At 39.7% G+C, this 25,143-nt stretch overlaps 1 protein-coding gene across 1 annotated transcript in view; it reads right to left on the bottom strand.

The window, feature by feature from the left end:
* LOC149222318 (Galactose oxidase/kelch repeat superfamily protein) overlaps positions 1 to 25,143 on the bottom strand; it is a 352,563-nt gene that overhangs the window by 98,237 nt on the left and 229,183 nt on the right. Inside the window, exon 12 of the mRNA XM_089385362.1 lies at positions 13,294 to 13,357. Within this exon, the coding sequence (XP_089241488.1) occupies positions 13,294 to 13,357 (64 nt within the window). The remainder of the gene's footprint in view (positions 1 to 13,293; positions 13,358 to 25,143) is intronic.

The following is a 25,143-nucleotide window of genomic DNA, read 5'->3' on the forward strand; positions in this document are numbered from 1 at the left end:
TGCTTCACTCCAAGAAAATGAAACTTCCATTTTGGGAATAGATTGTTGTTTCCACAATCCATGTCATCAATAGAACATCTACTCGTCCTCTCACAAATATGACTCCATATGAGAAATGGTATGGCAGCAAACATCCTATTTCACATTTCAAAATTTCTGGATCTGCTGCATGGGCTTATGCTCCTAATGATAGACAAAACCCATCAGCATCTCTAGACTCCTAGTACACTTTAATTGGTGAAAACGAAACTTTTCAGGGATACTGCCTTTAAGATCCCACCACTCATAGAGTGGTTGAATATAGAGAGGCTATTTTAGCCTGGCACATTCAGCAAGAACATTTTAAAATAATCCACAGTCAAGTCACTGTAGACCTAAACACAGAAAAACAATAGCCGTTATCAGTTCCAATTACTGTATGTCATTCTAACCCATCTGGACCAGTCTATATCTATTATTTGTTTTGCTAAGTTATCACTAAATTTGAAAACAAAAAAGAGGACTGTAGACTGGACTGTATGTCATTCTAACCCTCCGGCAGCTGTAGACTGGACTGCAACTTGCAAGTTTGCAACAGAGTTTGGAGTCTGGACCACAATGAAACCCTTCGGCTGCAGGCAACAATGAAACCCTTCGAAGTTCGAGGCTCGAGCAATGAAACAATGGAACAATGAACAATGAAACCCGGCGAACAATGAAACCCGCGGGCTGCAGGCAAATTTGCTAAAACGCGCGAAAAAACGAACTTAAACGAACTTTTTCGAACCGGAAACGAATTTCATCGAACCCTAAACGATTTTGTTCGGCAAAAAATTCGAATTCGCGATGAAATTCGAGTTCGCCATAAAATTCGGCGAACTCGAACGAATAAATTCGTTTTCGATTAAAATTCGCCGAATTTCGAATTTGTTCATTGAAATTCGTCGAATCTGGTGACTTAGCCTGTAACTTAATACAACACTGAACTCAAAAGCATCTTTAGAAAATTCTATTTTCAAACACGTACCTTTTCATCGACAAAGGCCACCTTAAAACCTTCAACTTTCATTCCTGGGGTTTCTTGCTTCCTTGAAGAGTCGGTCGTGTCCTTGATGAGCTGCATCTTTGCCACTCAGGCACTCCTTGCATACGAGCCGAACTTATAACCAAGACATATGCCTTTTCTTCCACCCTTAGATCCGAACATCCCAATGAAGTGATCTTTAGATGTGCCATCAGAAACTTCCGTTGTGCCATTCTGATAACATTCTCTGCTTCGACTTCTCCCTTAGTGAATGAGGAGGGATAATGATCCCATTGATCCTTTTGTCTTGTCCCAACTGACTTTGGTGATTTCTCTTTCACTCTTGCTTGGGCATTGTCTTCGCGTCAGCTCCGATACCATGTTAATTTTGGGTATGTTCTATGCTAGAGCAATTTATTTAAATTTTCATAGTTAGCAATCACATCAGCATTAAGATAAACTGCAAATAGAACATAAATATAAATCGCAGAAGACAGCCAAGACAAGAGGGCACAAGATGTGACGCTAGCCAGGGACAAACCCCACAATGTGTGGGGAAACCCTTGATCAATTCTTCTTTTATGTTCTTCAAAGTTCAGCAGAGAAAGATAGAGAGAGAGATAGTACATTTACAACAAAAGTCAAAACTTTAACTTATTAAGATCTAGCATAGATCATTTCGTATAACGATGAGATCAGTTGAAGACATTCTGCTTCAATTGATTCTCCAAGGTGACTCCTTCACCTATCATCATGTTGCAACCCGTCCATTTGCTGCACCTTACCGTGTAGCACCATCATGCAGCATCATGCATCATCATGCTGCTCATGATCTCATACATCACGTTGCCCATACATCATGATGTCCATGATCTACATCATGCTGCCCATGCTCATGATCTCATTTATCATGATGCTGCCCGTTGCATCATTCATCACAGTTGCACCATTGTTGCTCCTTTACTGAGATCATGCTGGCTGTACCTTTTGAAGTTGTTACAGCAGCATCTTTCCAATGATGAGATCTATTTATATCTTCACTGTGCTCTTTGTTAGATAACTTCATTTAGGGCTTCATTATTATAATGACAGTTTCATCATCTTACATAAACACTATATATAAACTGTAGTGATAATTGAGGGATCACTATTGTGACAATGATTGAGAAGCTCATCCTTAAATTGATGCCGAGACATTACTGTTGAGCTAGCAGGAGACATATATATACTGATATCCTTTTTTCATCCATCATAGCCTGCATAATTTCCAGCATGTATGGTTTCTCTGCCCTGCATATAAGAGATGAGAACATTACATTGACTGTGTAGATTGTGGCTACATTTGACTGCGTGTTAGGGTTTAGCGTATGAGTGTTGCGTTCCCTTGACATCGTTCATCCCTTGATTGCGTTGTGTATTGGGGCTTCTGGACAGCATATGATGTTGTGTTCCCTTGACTGTGTTGCGTATTGAGTCTTTTGGACAACGTTTCCATTTATATATTGCGTTGACATACATATGAATTGCGTGTCATATTAACCTGCGTTATATTATGTTGACTACGTTTCCATTTATATTGTGTTGACAGTCTTTATGACCAGCGTATTAATCTTTATGCCCTGCGTAACCCTTGACTGCATAAAACCATGAACAGCGTATTACCATGACAGCATTGTACTGCGGCTTACCTCTTCATCACTACAGCTTGATGACTGTGGCACCCTTGACTGTGTATGAGTCTTTATGACCAACGTATCTATATATATAAACATGAACAGCTTTATGACCAGCGTATATATATATATATATATATATATATAACTATGACCTTCCGTTGTTGCGTACATTATTGTAGTGATAAGCGTATTAGCTCCTTATTATATATATCAATGACAGCGTATATGTGACTCTATTAACAGCGTATATCCTTCTTGTTTGCCAGCAAAATAATATCTTCCTTACTGCGGCTAAGAGTCTTCAATACTGCGTTGGATTAGGGTATTCTTCTTAGGGCATCCTTCATTAGTGCCTCTCCTTCTCCAAAAACCCAAGACGTGGAGAGGAGATCACCTGAAGAATTATGTGTACAAATGACTTCAAGTCCTTGCCAATTTATACTAAAACGTATAGGTTGAATAGACATGACGTTTGGTCTTCTTGAGCCTACGCAAGAGCTGGTCGGCTTGATAATAGTTACATAACCGAAATAAATTCATATCTCCATAAATACTTATCAAAATCGGATGATCTTTGGATCAATCCTACACCTCTCGACGAGAGGGATCCAATAAAAATATCAGCTGCCATAAATAAGCTGACCCACATGGAGTTTGGCCCTAGTTTCCAATTTAACATCTTCCCTGTTTGATTTTCCACCAAGGCTTTGAAGGCATGGAACCATGAGAATATTTCGTCCTTCTTCTTCAAGAAATATATCCAAGTTTTGCAAGAGAAGTCATCCACAAAGACAACATAATATAAATATCCTCCTAATGATGTCATAGGCAACATACCAAATAGATCAGAATGAACCAATTACAAAATGTCTATGGTCTTGCTATCACTTGAGGGGAATGGTCCCCTTGTATGTTTTCCCTCGGCACATCCCTGACACACACCTTCATGCTCTATTTTGAATTCGGGCATACCTGTAACCATCTTCCTTGAATTGGGTAGAGCCTTATAGTGAAGATGAGCAAACCTCCAGTGCCATAGTTCGGATTGAAGAGATGTGTCACAAGACATGGCTCCCAATGGACTTCCTCCAACTTGATATAAACTATCAACCCTGAATCCAAGAGTAAATGCTTCTTTGAAATTTCTTTTCCACACACGTACCTTTCCATCAATGAATGCCACCTTGAATCCTTTGTCTTCCATCGCCGAGATAGACACTAGATTCTTCTTTAGATCAAGTACATATAGTACTTCTTGAAGATGAACAGTGTTACCTTGATTCAATTGAAGGGTAACATTCCCAACTCCCTTCACGAGATAGGTGGCATTCTCTCCAAAGATAATTTCCAAATCTGTATCCTTCTCTATCAGATTTGAAAGAGCTTCCTTGTACCTGGTGAAGTGCCTTGAGGCACCACTATCAATCAACCAATTTCCCAAAGTATCCAGAGGAGAGGCAGTAGAGAGGGCAGATATAAGATAAAATTCCTTTTGCTTAGAATTTACAACATTAGACTCATCATACCTGGAGTTTCTTGTTCTTTTAGAAGCTCGATCATTTCCAAGTTGAGTAGCAAAAGCATTCCTTTCCCTTTGTTGTTGAACTTTCCATTCCTTTGATTGTTCTTGTTGCCCCTGGAATGATTGTGATCATCATCATGAGATGTGTCCCTTCTATTTGGACACTCCCTAGCATAGTGACCAAACTTGTTGCAAACGAAGCATCTTCCCTTCCTTCCATTTTTGAATCCTGGTCTTCCTTGACTTTGCTTCTTTGAATCTGCATTGCTCTTCCTCTTGACATGAGCAAAGAATGTGGTAGGATTATTCCTATTCGAAGGCATCTCCAATTCCATCATCCTTGTTTCTTCATGAGAACATCTAGTCAACAATTCTTCAAAACTTGGAATTCTGTCGTTATTGAGAATGGTAGTGTTGAACACATGCCATTCGGGAGGAAGACCTCCAAAGGCAATGAGAGTGAGCTCCTGTCAGCAATAGCTTCACCAATCGAAAGAAGATCATTTTTTATCTCGGTAATCCTCATGAAATAGGATTGAATATCCTCACCTTTTCCCTTCTTTATATCCTTCAGCGTGTTCTTTTGGAAAAGAATTTGAGTTGCATTGCTAAATTTGAACATGCCAACCAACCTGTCATATATCTCCTTTGATGTATTCAAATCAAAGATGTAAGCAACTAAGTGCTTATGAATAGAATCCCTAATGATCTTGTTGGCTTTGACTTCACCCTTCTTGTACTTTGTCTTAGCAGCAACCGGTGCATTTGAATGAGGTTCCAGAATCTTTCCCTGCACATAATCCAATGACATCTTGTTCTTCTAAAGTCAAATAAAGAGACATCTTCCATGCATGATAATCAGACTTATCATGAAGCTTATCATTAGACTTGAAGTAGGATGCAGACGCCATTTAGACTTGTTCTTGATCAGTGATTGCTCTTCACTCTTGCTCAGTGTTTTTAAAACCAGCCTAACTAACCAGTTACCAGTCTAACCGGCCGGTCAACAAGGCCACCGGTTGGAACCGGCTGAAAAACCCGATCAGGAATGCAATGTGGCGAAGTTTTGGCCCTAACCTGTCCTAACCGACCGGTTTAGGATGGAACCGGCCGGTTACCTGCCATGCCAGCCTCCACCATTTGTATTGCTGGTTTGGCATGTGGTGTGAAGAAAGTTTGCTATGGAAATTGTATCACTCTATGGTTGAAATTTGCGTTATGGTTACGTTACTCGATAGCAGGGGATTCTTCATTACAAGTGTTTTTAAGGCATGTTGGATTGTACAAAACATAGACAATGTATTGATTTCATGTCTGTTGTTCCACTATGGTATTGGTAGCCTGTAGGGCACATTGAATTCCAACCAATTGAGGATGGTAAGTTTGGAGAGTTCACAATTTAAAGGTTGTAAGTGCATTGCGTCTGGTCCTATTTCAACATCTCAGAAAGCCTGCAGATTTAACACGGTTTCCAATAGTGAAGTATATCTCCAGGAATCATGTAGCAAAATTCAAGTAGCAAATGTATCAACAGAAAGAACACTCCAGTACAATTCTTCTTTTCAGTTTATAAATGAATTCTGGTTGAACCTGATTTCATGCCTATATCATCCTTCGGCCAAGCAACCAAAATACTAGAAATAATCTCCAATAAACATGTAATAGCAGTCAAGTAGCAAAATGTGTCAGCAGAAAGAGCGCTCCATCAGAATGTGTTCTCTAGTTTAGAAAGAATACTGGTTGAACCTGATTTCATGCTTGGACCATCCTTGGGCCTAACAACGAAAAGACTAGAAACAATGGTCGCAGTCACCTTTCAACATGTAACAAAGAATACTTTGAGCCTGTCTAAGGGAACACCTCACCTCTTATTGCTCACACTTTGGTTACAGTAAAAGTAAGCTCAATATTGAAGGAAAAGGAATAATCAACCCTTGTATAGATACTGTATGCTCAGTCCTGTTCCTGGCTGCAGAATTACAAAGGGTGCATGATTTTGGTAGACTTTTGTGGTTATGGTTATATATATATTCCCAGTCTTCTTTCATGTTTAAGGGCTGACCTAAGACAAGATGCGGGAATGTTTGAGAAGACATATAGACTGAAGATTAAATTGATTTCAAATAGAGTTTTAAATATGAACCGACTTGTGCATATAAACAGAAGCAGTTTAACTTGAGACCATGAAGAGCTTGAAAGAAAAACATGTTGACCCACTTGTCCATATAAAGGTGGATTTGAGGTTTAGTTTACATGATGTGTACAAATTTGTGTTAAGTTTAGATATGTTCTATGCTAGAGCAATTTATTTCAATTTTCACAGTTAGCTCATTATTTTTTCCAGATTATTAATCACATCAGCATTAAAATAAACCACAGATAGAACATAAATATAAATCGCAGAAGACAAGCCAAGACAAGAAGACACAGGATGTGGCGCTAGCCAGGGACAAACCCCACAATGTGGGGAAACCCTTGATCAATTCTTCTTTTATGTTCTTCAAAGTTCGGCAAAGAAAGAGAGAGAGAGAGAGAGAGAGAGAGAGAGAGATAGTACATTTACAACAGAAGTAGACACTTTGACTTATCTAGATCTAGCATAGATCATTTCGTATAATGATGAGATCAGTTGAAGACATTCTGCTTCAACTAATTCTCAAGATGACTCCTTCACCTATCATCGTGTTGCATCTGGTCCTCTTGCTACACCACTACATACTGCACCATGCTGCACTAATCATGATAATCATCATGCTCCCCATGTCCATGATCTTATCATGCTGCCCTTCATGTTAATGATCTTATCATGCTGCCCATACTAATATGCATCATCATCACGTTGTTGTCCTTACAGATGTGTATTATCATCATGCTGTTGTGCATCATGTCCATGTTCTCATTCAACTGTTGCCCATGTCCATGTTCTCATGCTCCATGTCATCATGCATCATTATACAGCATGCAGTTCATTCATACATCATGTTGATGTCCTTACAGATGTGTATTATCATCGCGTTGCTTCTTCCAAGGTCTTATTCATCATCAAGTTGCTCATGATCTTGTTTATCATCATGCTGCCGATTTATCATTATGCATCATTGCTGCTTATGATCTTGTTTATCATCATGCTGCCCATTTATCATTATGCATCATTGTGCTGGTTATCATCATGCTGCCCATTTATCAGTATGCATCATTGTGCTGGGTTAACATCATGCTGTCACCTACAACAAAACAGGTCTCCTTGATGCTCTTTGATGTTTCCATTGACTATGAATAGAGTTGCTTGGACAGCGCATTATAGTGCCTCCATTTGCAGCTCTTCCATGTTGTGGCTACCATCTACTGCGACAACCATCTATGTCTGCTCTCCATCTGTCGTTGTTCCTTATATGATTGCAGTTGTTCCTTTTGTGACAATGGATTAGATATCACGTTGACTATCTACCTGAACTGCGTGTAATGACTGTCTCCATCAGTATTCATGAACAGCGTATGACTATGTATATGTTATGCGTACATCATGTATAGATTTGTTGCGTATGATAGCGTATATGATGCTGCGTGTGACAGCGTATATGCTAGCATGAGTTTCCATGTCTGCGTGGAATCCTCATTACAGTGAAACCATCTGAATATTTTCACGCGTGAGTTCTGTTCTTTTATGGCTGCGTGAACAGGTCTTCTGGACATCGTATAAGTGCTCCCTTGGCTGCGTTTAGGGTTTCTAGACAGCATATGAAGGTATCTCCATTACAGCGTGTCCTATTACAGCGTGTAAATATAGTTGCGTTGTATCTCCATTGCCTGCATATATATATATATATATTGCCATTCCCTGCGAATATGTATATCTTGATGAGTTGTATCATAGCCTGCGTATAGATGTTTCCATGGACACGAATTAGGGCATCACTTTGAGGGCAACACGTTGACTGTGATTAGGGCTTTATCTGCAGCTAGGGCTTCTTCTAGGCCAGCGTATTCTTTTGGTTCTCTCCTTCTCCAAAAACCCAAAATGTGGAGAGGAGATCACCTCAAGAATGTGTGCTCAAATGACATCAAATCCTCATCTATTTATACCAAAAATGTATAGGTTGGATAGACATGACATTTGGGCTTCTAGAGCCTATATAAGAGCTGGTCGGCTTGATAATAATTACATAATCATAATAAATTCATATCTCCATAAATACTTATTGGAATCAGATGATCTTAAGATCAATCCTACACCTCTCGACGAGACGGATCCAATAAAAATATCAGCTACCATAAATAAGCTGACCCACATGGATTTTGGCCCTAGTTGCCAATTTTAACAATTTGTAAGGCATAGATGGCATTTGTATTACTGATTTGTTTGTGGAGTTCCTATCTCTGACATGGATATTGAGAGTTTAATAGAGAAATGTCTAATTGGCATACTCAATTACTCCAATTCCAATTAGCGGCAAAGACCATCTCATGAAGCACAGAGAAAGCATTGTAGGGTCTATCTTTGATGATCTCAGAGGGCCAAACATGGTGGAGGTAGGTGAACCATTTTTCATTATTAATGAACAACCATATCTTTTCATCGTGATGATTCAGTGCAAGATAAAGGGTTTTTTATGGCAATAAAATTCAAACCAAACAAATTGTTTATTTGAGTCATTGCTTATGTATTTTACTATTTTGTCGATGATATGTATTGCACTCAGTGCCGTTTTGATATATTCACCTTTACATGGTATATAAATGAGCAAACTTTGCATATTTTGTCTCTATTGGCTTGGAATCACGGTTTTAAATCTTAAAAATAGTTTTGTTTCATTAAAAATTAATTATTTAATGTATTTTTATAAAATCGGTTTGTTTATACCTTACCAGTCCTAGTTCGACTGGTTCCGGTCAGTAAACCGGTTCATTAGGTGGACCGGTCCAGTCACCGGTTCCACTTTTAAAAACATTGCTCATGCTTGGGCTTTGTCTTCACCTCAGCTCAGATACCGTGTTAATTTTAGGATAACAATGGTATGATCTATGCTTAGAGCAATTTTACTTTAATTTTCCTTATTAGCCCAATATCATATCCAATATAGCAATCACATCAACATTATAGTAAAATGCAGATAGAACATAAACAATAAAGTTGAAGACAAGCCAACACAACAGGACACAAGATATGGCACCAGCCAGGGACAAACCCCAATGTGGGGAAACCCTTGATCAATTCTTCTTATAATTCTTCAAAAGTTCGGCAAAAAGAGAGAGAGAGTACAACTTACAATATTCACTTGCCCAAACTGATCAGTCAAAACAGCAGAAACAGAAGCCCTAACCAAAAGTCAACGTTCATCAACAGGGTTAAATTGACCTCCAAAGCAGCGTTGTCAACCTTGGTCAACTCAGTCTCCAACAGCAAGATAGTGTAGCCCAAATAGTCCGAAAATAACTAGTCAAATCTAGTCAACGCAGCAACCTAAATTAGGGTTGTCAACGCTGGTCAACACAGGGGTCAAACTGCCTCGGTTTTTGTGCCCAAAACAGCGGCCTGCCCAAATAGAAGTCTCCCACACAAAACCAAAGTCAAATAGTGTCAACGCTGGTCAAAGTCAGCCTCTTGAAATTTCGGTCTCCTGAAATTTCAGCCTCTTGAAATTTTGGTCAAATCTGGTCAACATAGCAGCTAGAAAAGATAGTCTTACTTTCGCACATGTGGAGAGAGAGAGGCCCAGAAATCCATAGCCAATCAAGATGAGAGAGAAAAAGATGAATGAGATGAGATGCCAAAATGAGGAGGAGACACCTTGTATTTATATGCAACATTGAAGGCTAGAGGAGGCTAATTTGATGGTAGGACGACCTTGACAATTTGTCCATAATCAAAATATATTCATAACTTCATTTGTACATATCAGAATGGGATGATCTTTAGATCAATCCTACACCTCTCGGAAAGAGGAATCCAAGAAAAATATCAGTTGCCTCATAAGAGCTGTCCAAAGTGATGTTTGGCCCTAGTTGCCAAATTTAACATCAAAGTCCAAATGTAAAAATAATTGATTGCCATCTAAAGCACACTAAACACAATCATTTTATGCTAGTCAATTTCATTCCTAAAAATTTTTAAGTAGCCTTAGAGTGGTTTCATTCAAGTATCTTCCTCTATGTTTCATCTATTGGAATGATAAACATCTAACTACGAATCTCATGTTGTTCTTGTCGCATACTTTATAATCAGATTTGGCACACGCATCCACTAGATCCTAACTCATATCTCTTAAGCGGATAATTATGGTGATGGCTAATGAAGGGGGTAGAGCTCATGCTGGACCTTTTCCCATGCACTAATTTTCATTAGAGCCATTTTTTGCATTTTATATTTTTCTTTCATTGTGGCTTTCTTTTGCTTTGATCTTTCTTTTAGTGACATCAACCTCTAGGGAAAAGTTTTCTAGCCCAAACTCAAGGATGAAGATAAGGAGGTGTCAATCCCCATGACCAATGAAGACCAACCCAAAGAATGGAGATAGAATAATGGAAAAAATGGAAAGTGGTGAGTATGGAATATCATGGGCATGATACTTCAATCAAAGCCTCTGCAGTAGTGTTGTTCCTAAAACCATAATGCCTCAACGAAGGTCCCACTAGACTAGAGTTAAAGACTAACCTCCCAGGTGAAGTGAAGGAACAGGGATATAGTCAAAGATCGATCAATCATCCGGATAACCCCTTGATTCATATTAGTAAGCCTGAAAACATGAAGTAAAAGCACATGATTACAAAATGGTTGGAGTACCTAATGATGGATGGTCTCACCTTCCTTCAAGAAGGAATGTTAGGAGAGACAAAAATCTGACCAAAGCAGTATGTGGAGGATCTATGGCATTATGTCATGTGTTGATCAAAAGGCTATTGGCTAGCTCGTTGTCCAAGGAGGATAAAAACTTCTTCTATTGGATACCCACTTTTTGGTGGGTAACACTACCCATTTGTGCATATAATCATTTACACTTCTTTTTTGTTTAACATGTATGAATTTTTTATACAAGTGATCGTCTTCGTCGTCATGGAACCGTTTTAATAAGGCAATCATGACGCTTTGCCAATGAAAGGAATAAGTGGCACATTTTCTACACCACCATAGAAACCAATCGTGTGCTTCCCCTTCTAAGTTCTTGGAGTCTGTCATTATTTTTCCTCTTTCACCCAGCCGGGGTTTAATACAAAGATACCCTCCATTTTGTTGACCCAAACGACTACTGCTCTATGGTCCTTACCATCATACTTTGGTAATTCCTTTTAAATTAATTTCTAATCTAGAACTCTTGTGAGATACTTACTACCTAAAAAAATTATTTTTAGTGATTCTTAATGTCCTTGATTATTTGTATTTTGTGATTCTTGACTAGCCGTTTGTTTTCAGTAGGCTAAGGATTCTACAAATAATATACCTACCCTTTCAGTTAGCTGGTCGATCTTTCACCATGGTAGTTAAGTGTCATTGTCATTTTGTCCTTGTCACCATTTCTCATTCTTAATGTGGTTTGCAAAAAAACTGGATTGTACTATCAAATTATCAATTTTGTCTTTTTTCTATTAGTTTATTGATTTTATCTATTAACTCATTTTTTTCCTTCTCTGAAATCTTTTTGCGCCTTCTCAACATTACGAAGATGAAATCCTATGCTACTGACCTCATCTCTATATCAGTTAAGTTCTGCAAGTACTTCATTATTTTTTCTTTTCTTTTACCTTATAAAAGTATGTAAGTTTAATTTATAAACTTACTTTTATATAATGTATTTTCATTTTGATGGACCCCTTTTTCTCTGTACAAAAGAATTAACTTTTCTTAATTTTTGTATATAACCTTTCAACTTCTCAAAAGGTACAAAAGGGTGCAACCATTTAACTTGTCCTTTGAAAAAAAATGAGATTAAACAATTTATCATGGATCATACGGTGGTATTGAATTGGTCAGTCGCATGTACGGTGGCTGATGACAATAGTGGACAATAGGCATTGTTTACCTAGGCGACAATTTCACGTGGACAGCAATTTCTTGCTCCAATCCAGCTTTTTCTTCAAAAACTCTGACTGTGGGTGCATTTGAATCATTGTTTTTGCTGACGGAAATGGATTCAGCATTATCAAAAACTCCTGGGCACCCAAAATCCTGAAGCTTGACCGCTGTAACCCAGATTTCCAAAACTTTCCACTGAATTTTGTCAAAAATGTGCTGGAAATACCATTGTTTTCCAGGTGAAAATCTCGCCTCCTTAAACTACGCGGTGGACAATAGCAGCACAAAATTGGTCGGTCCAGCAGTCACAGCGGTGCCAAAGTGCACGAGCAACTAAGGATACAACAGCTAAGCATATGGGCAGCACAGCGTACAGAGCGTTATTGACTGTCATACCAGCACGCCAATGGTTGTACGAATTTGTCGTAAGACAAACTGCAGGCAGAAGCAGAAAAGTGGTAGTTGTATGGCGTTTGGCAGCTGTACGATGTCAAATGGAAGCTGTACATTGTCGAATGGCAGCTGGTGTGCAGTGTACAGTGTACGGCATGCACAAAAATTGACATGATTTGAACGAAACTGTACAAATTTGACAGCAGAGAGTTTACAGTCAGTTTGAGTTGGCAGCAGAATTGGCTCTGATACTAATATTATAAACAATTCCGTTTATAATTTAAAATTACTAATTATGCAGATATAAAATATATTGATTGACAAAAATGATTTATAAGAACCGTGATGGTCTACCCTCGTGACAGTTTTACTTATAGCAATGATTTTTATTAGCTAATTTTATTTATTATTATTTTTTATTATTATGTTTATAATATCCATCCTCATAAACTACTATCAAAATCCTTAATAACGAGTCTAACATTATCATCAAATGACCTAATATCATTTTCAGTGGCCGCTGCTATAAATGTGAAATTTATAACAATATAAATTCGCTGAAGGTCATGTGAAAAAGTTGTCAAAAAGATCACTTAGAAGTGAAATCAATGGCATCTGTCATCCAATCAATGCTTATATTTAACATATATAACGATCACACAAAAAAAATGGAGAGGAACAGAGAACAAACCAGCGCTGATTGTCCAACTGGAAACCATAAAGCTCATTCAAGAACAAACTGCGAAGAACATCACCTGCATACAGGCCAAACAAGATTCTTATTCCTCAGTCTCATAGATACCTTTGTGCAACCACAAATGAATAGCTGGCAGAGAGCAAGTCCTCTGCAAACCAAATATCATAGATATATTCACTTTCTTATTCTTATTTTCTATTGGTTTATATCTGAAAATCTGAGACACAGTTTTCACTTGTAAAGTCTGTTCTGTACGCACATGGTGTGGAAACAAAGAGGTTTTAAATCACGACTCACAATAGCAGGATCCAAAAGAGAGAGAATAAAGGAATATTAAGTTCTTCCTCCAAGCTCCTCCAACTTCTTTCCACTACAAAAAAAGGGGCTCAACTACCAAATACAAGCTCCAATCCAAGAAGACATGATTGTTTTAGAAATTGACATACAGAAGTTTCAGATGTTTTACAAGCTGTGGAATACTATGGATTCATAAATTCATCCTTTAGACAGAGCTGGATAACCATGATTAACAACAATTGACAATATAGACCAGATATATACAATATGTAAAATCTGGCTCCTTTCACACAAGCACTCCTTTGAGATAAAGTCTTAAAGATCAACAAGACTGCTGTAACTGTTACCTCCCAAGTTCTCACTAGGTGTACAAGTTCTAAGTACAATGATGAGACCCAAGGGAAAATTAGGAAAACCACCACTGTCACCTCACTGCCTTTGCCTTTCTCATTTTAAACTACAAATGTTCCTAGTCAAAATGGGCTTCCCTATGGTCAACCAAGCTCAATTTGCTCTAGTGTAAGGTGGGAACAAGATAAAGGTTAATTTGAATATCTGACTTAATATTTATAATTAGTGCTTTTAAACTCACAACCAGTGTTCAGAAAATCGCGATTTTTTCGCTTTCCCGATTAATTCAGCAATTTTTTCGATTTGAAAAAATCGCAATTGTTTCCAAAAAATTGAGATCTGATCTTTAAAAATCATGGAGGGCAGAAACGGCGCTTTTTAAAAACGATTTTTGGTTTTTTTTTAATCATTTCGCAATCAAAGGGCAAGGATGAAAGCTAACGAGGGGGACAACTCATCTACAAGGGTGAGAGAGGAGAAAACCGAAGGAATTTAAGATCCCAAGAAAGAAGAAAAACGAATTTGGACAATGTTTCTTTAGTAGGGCGTGGATTTTAAATATCGGCATCAAATTTGGCCCTATTTTTTTTGTTTTTCCTTCGTTTTTCCTTGAGTTTCAGTCACCCATATATTTTCCATGATTTTTGCTTGGGTTTGAGTGCGTTTATTTTACCATTTTTGTTGCATTTATTGAAGAGGGGTTTTTTGGTCAAAAATTCAAAATCTTGATTGTTAGTTTTATTTGTATAAATTTGTCTTATGCCCTACTTTTTTTCCATGATTTTTGCTTGGGTTTGAGTGTGTTTTTTTTGCCATTATTGTTGCATTGAGTGGAGGGTATTTTTTGGTCAAAAATTCAAAATGTTGTATGTTAATTTCATTTGTTTAACTTGAGATTCTTCTTGTGCCCTAGGTTCAAACTTCAATCTCGCATTAAGACTCAACAGTTCAACAAAGTAACAAACGTGTTAAGAAAATTGGACCCTATGTGGGAATTTGGTGAGCCCGATGGGGGATTTGACGAATCAAAATTGACTTGCAGGTTATGTGGTGTAATGTTCCAAACGAAGAAAATTTGGAACAAACTCTTCACATAAAATTTCTACTCATAAACAGAAGATTGTCATGTAAAATATAACAAATAAAATGCATTCAATTCCTAACACGATAAGCAGAAATAATCTCAGCTTTATTATAATATATAAGTTGGGGTTTTACATGTTGGAATAACAAAATAGTTGAGATAGTTGGCCTCAACAGATCTACAATAATGCCACAATGGGTCTCCCAAAACAAACTGAAAATCAAATCATTGCAACCAGTGAACCCTGAATGGATCCACCAAGGTAAGAGATGGGTGCTCGCCCACTCTCACTGAATCACCCGATGGTTTCTGTCCTGGGGCTACTGCTGGAGTAGAGAACCAAGTTCTCAACCTCTCATACAAGAAACAATACCAAATCCAAGATGTTCTCCAATGGTCTCCTCCTCCTCTTTTATAGATTTGATGGACTCCTCTAGAACCTTCTATTTTATTATTATTTTAATCATGGAGCACTTTTCCCTCTTTTATTTCAATTAAAATATTATTTTTAATGCAGGAAACAGGTAAATTGGCCACCATGTCTCCTCAGGTCACTGAAACTCATATCTAACCATCCCATCCTGTAGATCTTTTTCTAGTTCCAACGAGCTATTACACTGAGGTGTTCCATCAATTAATCTCCCCGGAATGTCACCTCGAGCATAATTAATTAAGTTATGCCCAATAATAATGTTGATTTTTGAAAGTTGTCAGTATGCGACGGAACGAAAGGCAAATTGTGCAGATGATGGAATATGCCAAGCAAATAACATCAAATCCCATAAAAACTCCTCAAAAATACATTGGGACCCCTGATGACATAAACCTGCTCCACTGACTCAACCATCTCTGCCCTGGAAATCCATCCTGGTTGTACTATGAAGAAGAATAAAAATGGGGACATGACAGTCCTCCCACCCCAAGATTGCTTGCCGTCAAGAAATCCAAATCTGTTGACTGATCTGGTGGCCCAACACAACTGAGACCCAATGCCCGGACCCCATGCAAACCACTGGTCCACGTCATGCCTCCAAGCTATCGAAACATGACTGATCCTCCAGTACCTAGATCCCATGTCCATCTCTGACTCAACCTACTACTAGTAGATTCACTTGGATCCCAATGCCACCAAGAAGGAGCATCAATGCTCCACGGCTCCTAATATGCTATAACTCCGCCTGTGAATGTTGCTCCATCCACCGCATACCAACTCATCACCTCTCTCCAATCCAACCCTTGGCATAGACCAAGGTCAATCCCATCATGCTTATGTCGTGTTGAAATACTGATGAGTGGCCAGCCCACATCCTGATGCCAACTGAAGCATGTGATATCCCTCACCTCTGAGGGCTCTTGCAATACAATGTTGCTGACTAAAAATGATACTCCATCAAAAGGATGCCAGCTCATGATCTCTCACCAATCCAATGCATGGACACCCGTTCGATGGATACGTCTGCTATGCTGAAACTAGTCCATGCTCAAGTCTTGATGCTCTACCTGGACAATCAAAACATGTCCAAGTGTTAAAATTGGCAACTACGGCCAAAATCCACATGGGTCACCTTATTTATGACAGTTGATATTTTTCTTGGATTCCTCTCTCCGAGAGGTGTAGGATTGATCTAAAGATCATATGATTCCGACATGTACAAATAAATAATTTATTTATATTGTGAATAAATTGTCAAGGTCAGCCAGCAAGCAAAACATGCATTCAAACCCCCCAACTCATCCTCAACATTGCATATAAAAGGAGGAGACCTCGAGTCATTTTCACCATCATCTCATCTCACATCTCTCTCTCTCCTCTTGTGATTGGGTATGCATATCTAGGTGGCTATCTCTCACACGTGCAAAGGAAGAAGGACGAATTTTGTTGACTGTGTTGACCAGTGTTGACCAAGCTGCAGGATTGTTATTTGACTGTGTTGACCTCAAGTGTTGACTTCTTTTGACTGCGGTTTGGGTGAGGTATCTCTGTCCTAGTAGGCCGCAGATCTGGGCACTAAAATCGAGGCAATCTGACCTCTCCTTTGACCAGCGTTGACTGCCCTAGGGCTGGCCGCAGGTTGACTTTCGTTGACAAGTTTTTGACTGGACTTTTTCATACTGTTTTGGGCTGATTAGGCTTGTTGTTGGAGGCCGAAGTTGACTGGGTTTGACCAAGCTGATTAGAGGAAGAATTATGCCCTGTTTGACCAACATTGACTTTTCTGGTTAGGGATTTTTGCTACTGTCATAAATTATCAGATTTGTAAATTGTACTATCTCTCTCTCTGCTGAACTATTGAAGAATATAAGAAGAATTGATCAAGGGTTTCCCCACATTGGGGTTTGTCCTTGGCTAGTGCCACATCTTGTGTCCTCTTGTCCTGGCTTGTCTTCTATTGTTTATGTTCATCTTCTATCTGCATTTTACTATCATGCTGATGTGATTGCTAAATTGGATATTGATATTGGGCTACTAAAGAAATTGAAGTAAAATTGCTCTTAAGCATAGAACATACCATTGTTACCAAAAATTAGCATGGTATCAGAGTTGAGGTGAAGACAAAGCCCAAGCAAGAGTGAAAGAGCAATCACCAAAGACAGGTCGACAAGGACAAAAGGCTCAATGGGTTCCTCATCCCACTTCCCAGGTGAAGACAAGCTCCGTGAAAAATCTTACTATCATGGATGGAAGATGTCTCTTTATTTGACTTTTGCAGAATAAAAAGTGTTGGATTATGTGAAGGGTAAAATCCTTGAGCCTCCTTCAAATGCACCTGTTGCTGCGAAGCCCAAGTTCAATAGGGTTGAAGTCAAAGAAAAGAAGATTATCAGAGATTCCATTGATAAGCGTCTGGTGGCCTACATCTCCGATTTGAACACCTCCAAGGAGATCTACGACAAATTCATCTGCATGTTCAAGGTTAGTGATGCTAATCAAATTTTATTTCTCAAAAATAAGTTAAAGGATATTAAGAAGGGAAAGGACGAGGATGTTCAATCCTACTTCTTAAGGATCACTGAGATCAAGAATGATCTACTTTTGATTGGAGAGGACATTCCTGACAGGGAAATTACTATCACTACCCTTGGAGGACTCCCAGCCGAATGGTATATATTTAGAACCATGATTCTCAATAATGATCGAATTCTAGGGTTTGAAGAATTGATGCTGAGATGCATTCAAGAAGAAACAAGAATGGTGGAGCAAGAAATGCCTTCTGATAGAAGCAACCCCAATGCATTCTCTGCTCATGCCAAAAGGAGAAATAATGCAGGGTCTAAAGCTCATTTCAATGGAATGCCTGAATCTAAGGGAGGAAGGAAGGGCAAGTGCTTTGTTTGCAATAAGTTTGGCCACTATGCAAGGGAGTGTCCAAATAGAAGGGACACATCGCATGATGATGGTCACAATCATTCCATGGGCAACTTCAACCGCAATAATCAAAGGAATGGAAGGTACAATGGCAAAGGAAAAAGGAATGTGGGATATCAAGGATATGGTCGACCCTGCAAGAAAGCAAGGAACTCCATGTATGAAGAATCAAATGTTGTTAACAATAAGCAAAAGGAGTACTATCTTATATCGGCCCTCTCCACTACCTCTCCACCGGACACTTTGGGGAATTGGCTAATTGATAGTGGTGCCTCAAGGCACTTCACTGGATACAAGGAAGCTCTCTCTAATCTAATAGAGAAGAAGACAAACTTGGAGATTATCCTTGGAGACGATGCCACCTATCCCGTGAAGGGAGTAGGGAATGTTACCCTTCAATTGAATCAAGGTAACACTATTCATTTACAAGAAGAACCTAGTGTCTATTTCCGCAATGGAAGACAAAGAATACAAGGTGGCATTCATTGATGGAAAGGTACTTGTTTGGAAAAGGAAATTTAAAGATGCTTTTACTCTTGGGTTCAAGGTTGACACTTTGTAGCAAGTTGGAGGAAGTCCACTGGGAGCCATGTCTTGCGATACATCTCTACAATCTGAACTATGGCACCGAAGGTTTGCCAATCTTCATTATAAGGCTCTACCCAATGTGAGACAGATGGTGACAAGTATGCCCAAGTTCAAAGTAGAGAATGAAGGTGTATGGCCAAGATGTGTCGAAGGAAAAACTTACAAGGGGACCATTCCCCTCAAGTAATAGCAAGACCAGAGATATATTGCAATTGATCCACTCTGACATATCTGGTATGATGCCCGTAAACTCTTTGGGTGGATACTTATATTATGTCACCTTTACGAATGATTATTCTCGCACTACCTAGATCTACTTCTTGAAAAAGAAGGATGAAGTGCTCACCTGGTTTCGTCACTTCAAAGCCATGATTGAAAACAAATCCAAGAAGAAAATCAAGATATTGAGGACTGATAATGGGACTGAGTACGAATCAAATGAATTCCATGATTATTGCAAAGAAGCTAGCATTAAGAGGGAGACTACAACACCATACACTCCCGAGCAGAATGGTGTGGGTGAAAGGAAGAATCGTACTATTGTAGAAGTTGTTTGTGCCATGCTTCATGATCAAGTGCTTCCAAAGATCCTACGGGCTGAATTTGCAAATACTGTCGTGTATGTTCAAAATCGATGCCCTCATCAAGCATTGGACTCCAAGACTCCCGAAGAAATGTTCACTGGTAAGAGCCTCATCATATACATTGGATTGCTGCCAAGAATCTTCTAAGACATCTTCGGGGCACAATCACTCATGGAATAAGATACACTGCCGGAAATGTGGGGTTGCATGGTTATTCTGATGCCGATTGGGCTGGCAGTATGGTGGATCGGAAGAGCACTTCTAGATGTTGTTTTTCTTTGGGTTATGCTTCGATATCCTAGATGAGCAGGAAGCAAAAATCGGTTGCCTTGAGCACCGCTGAGGCCGAATACATAGCTGCTAGTATGGCCTCATGTGAAGTTGTCTGGTTGAGGAAGCTCTTCAGTGCGTTGTTTGGACATGTGTTGGATACCACCGTGATCCTCTGTGACAACCAGAGTGGGATTCGATTATCAGAGAATCCTATGTTTCATGATCGCTCCAAACATATAGATATCAAGTACCACTTGATCCGGGATATGGTACAACAAGGAGCAATAAGGCTCCATCACATTGGGATTGATGAGAAGGTCATCGATATTCTGACAAAACCCCTGGAGAGACCCTCTTGTGAGGGTCCTGTATGATATGGACATTGAGCTTTGGGAGCTCCGGGGGGCTTGGGTTACTCCTTGGAGCGATGAGCAACCACAGCGTGAGTGGTTCAGCCTTCCCCTAGTGGTTTGCTATGTACAAGGTGAGTGGTTTAGCCTTCCCCTAGGATACCCCTGGCGACATGTAGGCAAAATGAGTGGTTCATCCTTCTCCTGCTGAGACATCCTAGCCATGCAGTCTGGGACTCATGGGAAGTTCCTCTCATCTGGCAAATGAGTAGGGAAATGAGGATAGGGACCATAGTACTACCGATGGACGCATCGAGTACTACCGTACTCCCTATGCTAGGATGACCGATATTGATCTGGGATCAATTGGAAGTGACTTCGGGTCAGTAAGAGTGGTATGACACACTCTCTTTTGATTAGAACTAACTTTGGGTCAGTAGAGTGGTATGAGACACTTTCTTTTATCTGGGTCAGTAGAGAATGGTATGATACATTCTCGATCACTTCTTCTTCTTCATAGTTCAGCAAAGCAGAGCAGAGCAGTGCAAAGCAATGCATTGATGGCAGAGTTAGTACCGACTGGCAGATGGATTAGCAGATGGAGTTCTCCCTAGTTGAGAGTGAGTGTTAAAATTGGCAACTACGGCCAAACTCCACATGTGTCTTCTTTATTTATGACAGCTGATATTTTTCTTAGATTCCTCTCTCCGAGAGGTGTAGGATTGATCTAAAGATCATCCGATTCCGACATGTACAAATAAAGATATGAATTTATTTATATTATGAATAAATTGTCAAGGTCGGCCAACAAGCAAAACAGACATTCAAACCCCCGAACTCATCCTCAACGTTGCATATAAAAGGAGGAGACCTCAAGTCATTTTCACCATCATCTCATCTCACATCTCTCTCTATCCTCTTGTGATTGGGTACGCATATCTGGGCAACTCTCTCACACTTGCGAAGGAAGAAGGACGAATTTTGTTTACTGCGTTGACCGTGTTGACCGAGCTGCAGGATTGTTGTTTGAATGTGTTCACCTCAAGCGTTGACCAGTTTTGACTTCGATATGGTTGAGGTATCTCTATCCTAGCAGGCCTCAAATCTAGGCACTAAAATTGAGGAAATCTGACCTCTCCTTTGACCAGCATTGACTACCCTAAGGCTGGCTGCAAGTTGACTTTCATTGACCAGTTTTTTACTGGACTTTTTCGCACTATTTTGGGATGATTAGGCTTCTTGTTAGAGGCCGAGGATCACTGGGTTTGACTGAGCTGATTAGAGGATATTTCTACCATGTTTGACCAGCGTTGACTTTACTGGTTAGGGATTTTTGCTACTGTCATAAATTATTAGATTTGTAAATTGTACTATCTCTCTCTTTGTTGAACTATTGAAGAATATAAGAAAAATTGATCAAGGGTTTTAGCACATTGGGGTTTGTCCCTGGCTGGTGCCACATCTTGTGTCCTCTTGTGTTGGCTTGTCTTCTACTGTTTATGTTTATGTTCTATCTGCATTTTACTATCATGTTGATGTGATTTCTAAACTGGATATTGATATCGGACTAATAAAGAAATTGAAGTAAAATTGCTCTTAAGCATAGAACATACCATTGTTACCAAAAATCAACACCAAGAAATCTTGCCTCTCTCCCTCTAATGGGAAAAAGTGGACAAACTGTGTTGTAAGCCCCGTCTATGTACCTGTGGAAAGGGTTGCTACCTGAAAATGTTGTAGCTTGTCTAGCTGCCACTACATCTATTTGCACCTCATCAATGGTTAAACACAAAGATGAATGCACTACCACCTCCCTCGACTGATAGGAAGCTCCACGCTCCTCCAATCCACCAATCTCCTGCCAAACTGTCCTATCATACTCCAACATCACCCGAGGACAAGTGTCAGAGAATACTGTTACCCTGCCAGTTGTATGTACCTCTGTCCGCTCCTCATCAACGACTGACCCCAAGGGTGGCTACTCGTCCTCCATCATCAAGGGTTCGATATGAACCTCCAAATGGCCCTCCCTAGAACGCTCACCATGCATACTATGTGCATCATCCTCCTCAGTTGACTCATGATCCACCATATGCTACTCATGCTGAATCACCACTAATGACTCACCATCCTGAATGTCTCTCCTAGGACCCACTGATTGCTCATCATATGAATCTGGCCTGCTGTCAACGACTCTACATGACTCATGCTCCTCTATATGCTCTCTATGCTAAATCATCGGTCGTTCATCTACTCCCTGAACTCCTTCCCTCATGGTAACAATCGGTTGCTCCTCATACTCCTCTACCACGCATGGATGCATATCTGGGCTACTGTCCTCAACTCCACATGACTACTCGTGCTCCTCAGAGGTATCGTCGTATGAACCCATGGACTCGTCCAGAGAAAAGTCCTCACCATGAAAGTCAGAAGGAACCTCCACCTACTCTACGTCTATTATCTCCCCAACATCACTCGAGCACAAGTGGTTAAGTCCCCAAGGTCCTTTGTAGACAAAGCAAAGTCCCCTCCTCCTCATCTCATTCTTGCTGCATGATCCCCCAATCTTGAGTTTCTCCTCCCTGGTCAACTGCCTCCTGAACAGCCCAATTTTTTGCTCAACCAACCTCTCAGCTAGCTCATAAGCAGCAGGTGAGACCAACTGCTCTCTTCTCCAAATAGACAACAATCGAGACTGCAACTCTCGACAAATGGCATCACGACCTCTCATACATGAGGACGAGATGGACAACATGTGTGTTATGACTCTGTCAAGATGATGTTTCCTAATGCAAAAGAAGCAATGGAAATATGTAGGATCAAATCATCACACTCCAGATCAAACAGGATCTCAAATGTCCTGGTCATGGCCATGCCTCCTAACATGTCAAGCTTCTTCCCAAGGGTAGAGCTTGCACTGTTGTCCAAGTCTCGGAAAGTTTCTATCACTAGTCTGAAAACTCTCCTCATAACATCATCATTGTAAGGAGCTATAGGGGCGGTTAGTCTCATGATGTTACTAAGACAAGCTACAACTGGAATTCTAACCCCTTCACAAGGTTCCTCGAAGAACTTGTGTTGTATGAGAGCAAGCATAGCTGGTTTCAGAGCCCAAATAAGTTTTTTCCCTTCTAACTGGCTCACTTTGGAAAGAAGGGCATCTAGTTTATCAAATTTGAAGAGAACTTTCCATGTGACCCTCATGTGCTTCAAATCTGTCCCAAGAGAAAATATTTTGTGCTCTATTTCCTCCCCCTTCTGCACATCCTTTGGCTGATCTCTCTAAAGAATGGCATAGACCCCTCTTGAAAAATGTTTGTTGTTCTGCTTGGGTTTTTGGTCCATAGAAGCATTGTGATTTAAGAAATCAATGGTTGTGTTGTTGTGATTTAAGAAATCAATGGTTGTGTCGTTGTGTTGGTTTATGAAGTGTCTTAGAAACTCCATTGTTCAGCAACATATATGGAAGTAATGGTACTGGTAGCTCAGCTACAATCAGTCAACAATAACATGACAATACAAGGCTGCTACAACGCCTCAACTGACCTTTACAGCAGTATATTCTCTCACTCAAACATGACATGGCTTAGCAACTATACAAGGGCATTAATATGGCCAACCAACTCACATCTAACAGCAACCTCTTTGCAGTATAATTCTGCCTTCAATAATGACATCAAGACTCATGGCACCATACAGGCAGTACAATTGACAATGGTCAATTACCTCACTGTATTATTCTACCCTCAAGACAATACACTAACAACAGCGCACTTTACTGACATACCAACTCACAGCAACACGTTCAAGCCGTTGTACCAGTATACATACTCAAAACAGCGCCTTTTTAATATTACCTCAGCATACATATATCTTTGCGTACATATCATAACAGATGTCAGTAATATGATGAAGGCTTCAACTGGTTTGCTCCACCATATAGACTTCAGGAATCAACACAACTGGGTTTCCAAGATGCCACTTGTATAATGATAATTTCCACAGATAATTGCCTCATTTGAATAATGGCTAATGCCATGGATCACATATGCAGACATCGATCCAATCAATTTGAGGAGATTCCACTGAAAATTCTCCTTCCAGAATTTCCTCAAATTTACAATAAATTTCTAAGTTTTTGTGAGAGTTTCCAGTGACCTTTTTTCAAACAGTTTAGGCACACACTGTTGTAGGTGTAATTTTAATTCATATACACAGTGACCTCTATGCAACAAAAATGTTTTATAATCACCAAGACTGATTTCCAAAATTTACTTAAGACTGATGCAAATCTGAATTGTGATGAAAAGGAGCAAGAGCAAGATTAATAATAACTCAGCACCACAGGAAATGAGTTATGGAAATGTAAAGTCTGTGGGTTAATTTGCAACTGATATTACAAAGGGAATAGAGCAATAGAACCTGGTTAGAACATTGTGAAATGCTTCTGAAATGATGCCTACCTTGATATAATGCAAAAAGAAAGAGCCACTACATGGTATCACTGCTAGACGCTGCCCAATGACACGCAGACCCAGATAATCTCATTCAGTCAATCAACAGCTCATTTTTCTCTCCAACTGTTGGTCTCTGCTCTGAAAACAACCAGTCAAAATAGGACTCGTTCAGCACAGTTCGAAGTGTGTTCTCCTTCCCAAATCATCCTCAATGTATGCCCTTGGCCTTCTTTAGCAAGAATACACAGTCATCACAGCAGAAGCGTCCTTCAGCAAATTTGGATGTACACGGCCAGCCCAAAATCAGTGAACTCCTTAAATCGGTGAACTCGGCCTCTACTTAGTCCAAAGAATTCGACCCACAACACTTGTCTAGCAATTAAATGGGACACTCGGCCTCAGCAGATAGCATAACAATGACTCACATAGGTACTCTCAGTGTTTGAGGATTTCTCGTGCCTTCCAAATGGATACACATGACCAACATTATAAG

Source organism: Pinus tabuliformis, chromosome Q (assembly GCF_031772625.1).
Source record: "Pinus tabuliformis cultivar Carrire ecotype Pingquan chromosome Q, CPIR1, whole genome shotgun sequence".
In the NCBI taxonomy this organism is placed as follows: domain Eukaryota; kingdom Viridiplantae; phylum Streptophyta; class Pinopsida; order Pinales; family Pinaceae; genus Pinus; species Pinus tabuliformis.